Source organism: Nelumbo lutea, chromosome 1 (genome assembly GCF_056320005.1).
Source record: "Nelumbo lutea isolate HS-2025 chromosome 1, American lotus-T2T, whole genome shotgun sequence".
Taxonomy (NCBI): domain Eukaryota; kingdom Viridiplantae; phylum Streptophyta; class Magnoliopsida; order Proteales; family Nelumbonaceae; genus Nelumbo; species Nelumbo lutea.
In genome coordinates this window covers 93763331-93771370 of record NC_142684.1, presented here as the reverse complement: position 1 = coordinate 93771370, position 8040 = coordinate 93763331, and the positions used below count along the sequence as shown (strand labels likewise).

Here is an 8040-nt window from a genome sequence, read left to right as displayed (position 1 = left end):
TATCTAATCCTATCTTTGGGGAACATCGGATTGGCATCGTTTTACTTTCATCTAAAAACAGACGGTCAAAATGCATCCCACGATCGCCTGACCCTAGATAAAAGGGTCATAATCCAACGGTCTTTGTGGATCTACAGTGTTCCAACGGCAGATGTTCGTATGTAATGTTTTCTCGGGACGTCGTTAAAATGAAACCCGTGATGAGATTCCTTCCGTGGTGCTTCTCAAGTTGCAATTCCGTGCTTAACTGAGTAAAGGCATGCTAATCGTCGAATCAGAACAAAGGCGTAATGCAGATTCTAATCTGACGGATGAAAGGTCGCTCCTCCCGGAGTGAGAGTGCGGTAGATGGGGCAGAGCATTACCAGTACTTGACTATGATCAATCTTATCGTCTCACAGCGGAAGTTCTTTCACGCACACCTCGAACAGCTCATGCTGTGCCCGTACCAACACACGTCTGGAATCCCCGACCCCCACCAACCGTACGACTGGCTGGGCTGGCTTATTATAGCCCAGAAAGATACTACTACATCGCTACTACTACTACTACTGTTTCTGCAACCAAAACGTCAGGCCAAAACGCGATCTCTCTCTCTCTCTCTCTCTAAAAACCAGAGACACGAGCCCTAAATTTGGAGTGTCGGAGAATCGAAAAAGACGAATTGAAGATCATACGTACGACTCCAATTCCAGCAAATTCATTCGTGGAAGAATCGGAAGATGGAGTTTCCTTGAATTCTCTCTCACCACGCCAAAGCAAGATATTTTCCAAATGCCTTTGTTTATTTCTTGCCGTGGTAAATTTGCGAATCGATTGATCTAAGATTCTCTCATTCTTTCCTTTTCTGGTTCGTTTTCTTTTTGGGAATGCTCAACGATCCAGTTCTGATAAGCCGGCCTGCTATTGCTGAATTTGCTTATATTGCTCCTTGTGACTGCCAAAAGGCGAAGGCTTGGGTTTAGAAATAGCTGAGAAGGAAGTAGAAACTTTACGAGCTCAAACGGTTTCTTTAATGGTGGAAAGCCTGAAACAATCCCGTGTGGAGCTTTTATTGTTAAGCTTTGTTCGAGAGCCAAATGCCTATGGCCGTACAATGGGATTTTTTTCCCATTCTTATGTTGGATTGGCCACAGAGTCCTGAATAGCCAGAAACCTGCGGACCGAAACCAAACCTCAACCACGACCTTTAATGGCGAAATTCAGCAGAGAGCGCGAAAGCCTAGGGGATTCAGCTAGAAACGGGAGATAGGTACATGCTACTACAGAGTACAGAGGGAGAGAGAAAAAGAAATGCCCTTGTCCCTTGGTTAGAGTGTTGTTGCTGACATCTGTCGGTCTCCCATGGCCTAATGCAACCGGATCTAAGCCCTGAAACGAGCGATCGCTTTCACTAGGTAGCCTCACTAGACTCTATCACAAGGCTAAACCTACGCACCCCTCTCTCCTTCTCCCTCTTCCCCCCCTCCTCTCTCTCTCTCTCTTAACACAGCGATGCCTTTTCATCTTCCTGTCTATAAAGAGCTCTACTATGGCTGTTGGAAAAGTTGGAACTGGAATCTGGAGAAGCTTATTATCGATACATTGCTACTTGAAAAAAATAAAATCTAGTACAAAAATATAAAACACACACTTCTGCTAGCCTCGCCATAAATGTATACTCTCTCTCTGTCTTATAATAAATTAATAATCTTCTTTCTTACAAGAAAAAAGTTGGGATTATTTCATTGTTTGGTTTGATTTTTGTTGTTACTGGTTGGCATTTTAGGAATTTTCAATTGGGTTTCTTGAATTGGCATTTTGAAATAATAGGAATTTTCAATTGGCATTTTGAAATAATAGGATTTCTAAAATCTTGTTCCTTTTTGGCCTTCTATGGATTGAAGGAAAGCGGGCGTTTCAGAGATAGGTGGCTAGATTTTGCAGAAAACAGTGTTGTTTCCAGGGTCGCGCCACTCGTGTTTGTCGCTCGTGCGCTGCAATCTCCATTTCCAGATCTCGAGGCCTGCATTGCGGGTTCTGTTTATAAGAGAGGTGTGTGTGTGTGCGCAGGTTTATTTCGTGCGCCTCTTTGGTTTTTCATTCGTTTCTTCATTTCTAGTTTCTCTCTCCCAATCCCCATTTTTTTTTTAATTTTCACTGCGTGGACGAAATCCCTCCTCTGTTGGGATATGGTACAGGGAATTTGGGTTTTGTTTTGCTGTTTCATTGAATTTGTGATTTTGACCTCAAGGGATATTGCAGGAGTCACGGTAACTTGGGTGATAATATTGAATGGCTACATTGCTTTACATGGAAATCGAGGTATTATACTCTAATATTGAAGCTTTGGTCTCTGTTCCTCCATTTGATTATTGTTGCGTTTCGGGTTTCATTTGTTTTTTTTTTGGGGTGGGGGTGGATGTGGGGTTTCTCTATTTGAGCTTTTTAGAATACATATGAGAATAGCAGTACTGCAATATTTTTCGGGTCTATGGTGTTGGTACCTTGTATCTAACCATTCTTTTCTGAAACTGCTTCTGATTGCTACAGTCTGTGGATCACTTTGTGCAGCAGCAACGAGCGGGAGACTCGCTCCCTGAATTAGGGTTTTGGACGGTTTGTTGTGGGTATTTAAACGGTTGATGCTTTTATTGGATATACACAGAAGGTGGTGAGAACTTTGGATTTTGATGTGGAATTTTGGTGTCAGCTGGAGTCAAAAACATGCTGAGTCATGATCAGGAAGTAGAAGAAGAAGAGGTGTTCTATGATTCTTTGGATTATATTCAGAATCCAGATTTTTTGTCGTCTGAGGATTCTGGGTGTGTTTGTGAAGAATTGGTCTTTGCCAAGTCGGATTACGACATTTGGTTGAACGAACCGGGGAGCATTCAGGAACGACGCAAGAGGTTTCTACACGGAATGGGCTTCAGTGAACTTGCTTCCTTCTCCCAGGAAATTGGCAGCGATATTTCGTGCGGCAGTTTCAATGAGCGCCTGAGTTTTGAAAGGATCACAGAATGCAGTGAGACTGTCCAAAGTTCGTGGGCTTCATTCAGTAACAGAGTAGAGGAGGAAGAGAAGCTCTGTAATGGAAATGGTATAGATGTAGAAAGCAACTTCATGGCTCGTGAAGACGTGCAAGATGGTTCACCTAGATCAACCTCAGCTCAAGACTTGGAGACATCTGCTGGTCTTTTGCCGTCTATTCAGAATCTTATGCGGGAGGAAGTTATAGTTCCTCCAAAAAACAGTAAAAAGTGTCTAGAAAAAAGTAAGAGAATGAAGAGTTGGTGGAAGAGCTTTATTGCCAATAGAAAGGGAGGATCATTGGACAAATCTGACGTCTCCTTAACAAACCCCAAGGCACCAAAGGCAAATAGAATGAGAGTACAACAGAACAGGAAAAGGATCATGGAGTTTAGTGGACTTTTCATGGGACAAGAAATTCTAGCTCACAAGGGATTCATTTGGACAATGAAATTCAGTCCAGATGGCCAGTATCTGGCAAGTGGTGGTGAAGATGGGATTGTTCGCATTTGGCGTGTTACATCAGGAGAAGCTTCCTGCAAATTTTTAGATGATGGATGTACTTCCAAATTCATCAATAAAGAGAAAGAAGTCAAACTCTTTCGAGGAAGAAAGAATTCAACGTCTGCTTCTGTTGTCATACCGAAAAAGGTGTTCAAGATTGAAGAGTCACCATTGCAGGAGTTTCATGGCCATACCAGTGATATTTTGGATTTGTCTTGGTCCAAATCTAATGTGAGTGTTTGAAACAGCTTAAAAACAGCAATTAGGATTATTTCTTTCTAAAGTCTGTTATGTATCCGTAGATTTATTTTTAACTTTTAATTTTGTTGCAGTTTCTGCTTTCATCTTCCAAGGACAAAACTGTTCGCCTGTGGCAAGTTGGTTGCAATCAATGCCTTAACGTTTTCCAACACAGTAATTATGGTAAGAAATTATGCTTCACTTTGTATACTTTTTCTGCTAGGATCAAACAAAAAAAAAACAGTTGTAAATATAGTAGTCTTATTAAAATAACCTGTTTTATTAAATTATTTCTTGTTGGTTTCAATGTATATATTGCCATTTTCAGAAATTTGATTCTATTTGTTTTCTTTGCATTGCGCCAGTAACATGCATTCATTTCAATCCCCTTGATGATGGATACTTCATCAGTGGATCTATAGATGGAAAAGTTAGAATATGGGGCGTTTCTGATGGACGAGTTGTTGACTGGGCTGATGTGCAAGATTTAGTAACTGCTATATGTTATCAACCAGATGCACAGGTTTTCTACTAACTATTTGATTCCACCATGGTTAAACTCTGTTCTTCATGGTTGTAACTGATTTATTATTTCATTGGTGCAGGGATTCATTGTTGGTACTGTTTCAGGGACATGTCGTTTCTATAATGCAACAGGTACATGGTTCTGTTATGTTTTTAGTTGATAATTTTACAAATTTAAGCATCAAACCTGAATTATTAGCTGTTGCCTTTGAAGGCTAACATCCTTTATTTTTTTTATATAGATAATCATCTAGAGTTCGATGCACAAATTTGCATACAGGGTAGAAAGAAGTCCTCTTGCAACAGGATTACTGGAATTCAGGTATACTTCACCACTATTTTCCTTCATAATAATTGCTAATTTGGGTTATGCTAGTATTATTTTCCAGTATTTTTCTGAATTTTGTTGTTTTCCTGTCCTCACAGTTTTCTAGGGATGGTTCTCAAAGAGTCATGATAACATCATCAGATTCTAGAGTTCGCATATTTGATGGGGTTGAAGTCATTCATAAATATAGAGGTAAACATGCTTTCTTGATTAACCTCTCTGATTGTTTTTAGGCTTCTTATTTAATATATTGATCATAAGGCATGTGGAATCATTAATATCTTGAATGAAATTGAAAATGTAAGATGCTTATTTCAATTATGTGTTTTCAGGAGCACTGTTTTAGATAAAACTTACTCTTTCTGTATTCATCCTGCAAATTTCCTCATAATTAGTCAATTAGCTATTTCTAACAAGCTGTGGCTATAATTTTTATTAAGTAATTATGTAATCTAGATGCCCAACTGCATACTGACTCATCAATAGGCCATTGATAGTCTATCTAGATTCTAGACATTCTATCTGGTTTTTAAAATTCTACTGTCTTTGTTAGCCTACTTAATAAATTTTCTTTTTGTTCAGTCTGTATATAGCAATTTGAATCTTGTTGCATTTGCCTTTTTGCATGCTTTTTTCTTGGAATTTTGATTGCCTTTTTCATTAATATGGAGCATCAATCTTACCTTTCTAGGAACTTTTCAATTAACAGGACTGCGGAAGTCAGGGAGTCAGATGTCTGCTTCATTTACTTCAAATGGAAGACATATAATCTCAGTGGGAGAGGATTCTCATGTTTATGTCTGGAATTATGATGGATTGTGTCTCCCTTTATCTAAAGAGGCAAAATCAATACGCTCATGCGAGCATTTTTTCCATGATGATGTATCTGTTGCAATACCGTGGTCAGGCATGGAAGAGGAACGGTCTGTTTTAGATAGCTGCAGTCTCCAGCATTCCTCAAAAGTACCAGAATTCCTAGAGGCCGCCTCCTGGTTTAGAGATTCAGAACGCTTATCTCTTGGTGGTTGGTTCTCTGTGGATTGTCCATCAAAAGGTTCTGCAACCTGGCCCGAGGAGAAGCTACCTGTATGGGCTGTTGAAGCTGCACGCCATGGTCATCATCATGATAACCAGCAGTACCACCAACACCATTATTATAATAACCTCAGAGATCTATCAGGAACTTGGGGTCTGGTGATTGTGACTGCTGGCTGGGATGGAGTAATAAGGACTTTCCTTAACCTTGGATTGCCTGTGAGGTTATGAGTGCAGAAGGATCTTCATCAAAACCACATTCAGAATAACGGGATGTGATGATATATACTGCCTGCATTTGTAAGGCTGCTCATCAACCTATCTGATTTTGTGCTAAATGGCTGGCTTCTCTGCTATGTGCACAGTTCCTGCAGGAGGCTGGGTTTGCTGATTTTGTGACAAATTTGCCAACTCTGCTGCCATGCATCCAGTTCCTGAGGGAGACCTGGTATGTGATTGAAAGAGCAGCTGTTAATTTGGCTCTTAACTTTCCTGGCAAAGCATTTCAGGACACGTTTGGCCATTTTTCTATGTAAAGTTCATACATTGTTACCATGTGGGGCTTTTCAAGTTCTTACAATGTTGGCTGTGCTGGATTTCCCACTCAAGGAGATGTAGATTTTAACAGGTCAAGTCTTATTGTCCTTGTCATAGAATTTGTAGCCTGGTTATTCTGTCCATGTCATCAGGCTGAGGAGCACCACAGCTCTTAGAGGTGGATGCTGTGTAATTCATTCATTCATATATTTATAAGTACAACCTGATTTGTCTGATAAATGTAAGATTATACAAAAGTTTAATACAGAAATTACATAATTCTTATGAAATTCTTTTTCTGGTGTCCTGCACTGAAAAGTTTGATATGTTCTGGTACAACTAAGTAGATCTTAGTATGGAGCATAAACATTAAGTAGTTCTTGGACTAGAACCCCCCAAGTTTATAGTGGTTTTTCTATATTTCTAAATCTTCCTAGGTTACTTAAACCATTAAGAGGGTGTGCATCAAGGTGTATGATTTTGTTTTTCAAAACAAAAACTACTACCACATCAGTGGTATTTGTTTGGAAAAACAAAATCTTAATTATCGGCCAACACCCCCTAAATTTATAAAGAAAAATGAACTATCAAATGTCTTTAGCGAATTTTAATTTTGGAGTTGAATCTCTAGGGTTCCGTCTATCCTTCCATAGTAAACTTGGACTAGAGAAAATCTTTAATAGAATGTAAGTTATTGCAATTGAACTGGGAACCAGGAAAATATGAGGCCCAAGTTTCTCAAGGCAATGCAGATGTCTTTACAAGGTGGTTCTATTTGCCCTTCAACTATACGTTATTTTTTGGTTTCTTGTGGTTTATTAGAAACAAAAAATTAATCCAGTTTGAATGCCAAAGTTTCTCGTTTACGCAGATCATCATTGTGTTAACTAACAAGATGTCACATATCGATTCTCCAAACTGAAGAATGCTATTTTATATAAGCTCCACATTGCTAGGAACTTTGGTCTTCTGAGTTCTGTCACATAGGCTATGGCTTCATTGATTACAGATGAACATTTACTCCATAAGGATATTGCTAAAACCTCTTACAAAAATTTTCAACTTATTATACTTGTTCTCAGCAGATCACAATTAGAAATGATAGCAATCTTTGTTTGATGTTCTAGCCATGAACGATAAGAAGAGCATAAAATAAGGCTCTTCATTTCTTCCTCAGGGAATCCCTGCCTTGTATTGTTAGAGATGCATGTCACAGTAGCAGCTTATATGCTTTTGTTTGATCATTAAGTAAGGGGGTTAATACTTTATAGATCTTCCAAAGGATAAATCTTGAGGGTTCTTCAGGTGCAGGATTTAGTAGATAATGACCACGAATTAGTTAAATTAGAATAATATGAGCCTAGTTATAGGCTTATATTTCAAACTCAAAAGAGAAATCATTAATGCTTTTGTTCTTCATAGGGGAGTTTCCGACCTGATGGGTGGTCCAATGCTATGCCAAGGAGAAAACATTTTTAGCACACCTTTAGAGTTTACTTTGAGCGGCTTTTCACTTGTCAAATGAGCTAACTGGTGGAGAATGATAAAGACTTGAGCATTTCACCTTATTGGCCTAAGCCATTGTTGGGGTTTGTCAATGGACTTGGAAGAGTCCTCTCTTACAAATCTAAAAGCTCAGTCTATGTATAAGCAACTTTACAGGGCTAGGTTGAGATACAGCTTTATAAAATGAATTGACATTGGAGTTTTCTATAGCTTTACTTCTTTTCAGGTACCTTCTGGCGTTTATGGTGTTTGACAACACAGCAAAAGCTTGCTTTTTGACCTTTCGTTTGTGATTACACACCACCAGGACAAAGTCGTTGTTGGATCATGGATGTGTGGATGCCGTCACCCTT

At 39.2% G+C, this 8040-nt stretch overlaps 1 protein-coding gene across 11 annotated transcripts; it reads left to right on the top strand.

The window, feature by feature from the left end:
• The first annotated feature begins 535 nt into the window (after positions 1–535).
• On the top strand, positions 536–6471 carry LOC148876189 (uncharacterized). Of its 11 annotated transcripts, none has more exons than XM_088981760.1 (10): positions 536–799; positions 1887–2034; positions 2245–2304; positions 2533–3747; positions 3849–3939; positions 4122–4279; positions 4362–4413; positions 4524–4603; positions 4708–4801; positions 5319–6471. In XM_088981760.1, exons 4-10 carry the CDS (start codon positions 2707–2709, stop codon positions 5873–5875), a joined length of 2073 nt encoding a protein of 690 aa, XP_088837886.1. In that variant the 5' UTR covers positions 536–799; positions 1887–2034; positions 2245–2304; positions 2533–2706; the 3' UTR covers positions 5876–6471. The 11 variants fall into 11 exon arrangements, with proteins under 11 accessions (XP_088837886.1, XP_088837887.1, XP_088837890.1 ...); XM_088981761.1 differs by having other exon boundaries at positions 536–1397; XM_088981764.1 differs by lacking the exon at positions 536–799 and adding an exon at positions 996–1397 and having other exon boundaries at positions 2554–3747.
• Positions 6472–8040: the final 1569 nt, after the last annotated feature.

Bases quoted from the DNA above. Each gene is read 5' to 3' on its own strand.
- LOC148876189 (XM_088981755.1), top strand. From the start codon at position 2,707: ATGCTGAGTCATGATCAGGAAGTAGAAGAAGAAGAGGTGTTCTATGAT. The intron at 4,414-4,523 runs GTACATGGTTCT...TTTTTTATATAG, and splicing joins TCGTTTCTATAATGCAACAG to ATAATCATCTAGAGTTCGAT. The intron at 4,604-4,707 runs GTATACTTCACC...CTGTCCTCACAG, and splicing joins ACAGGATTACTGGAATTCAG to TTTTCTAGGGATGGTTCTCA.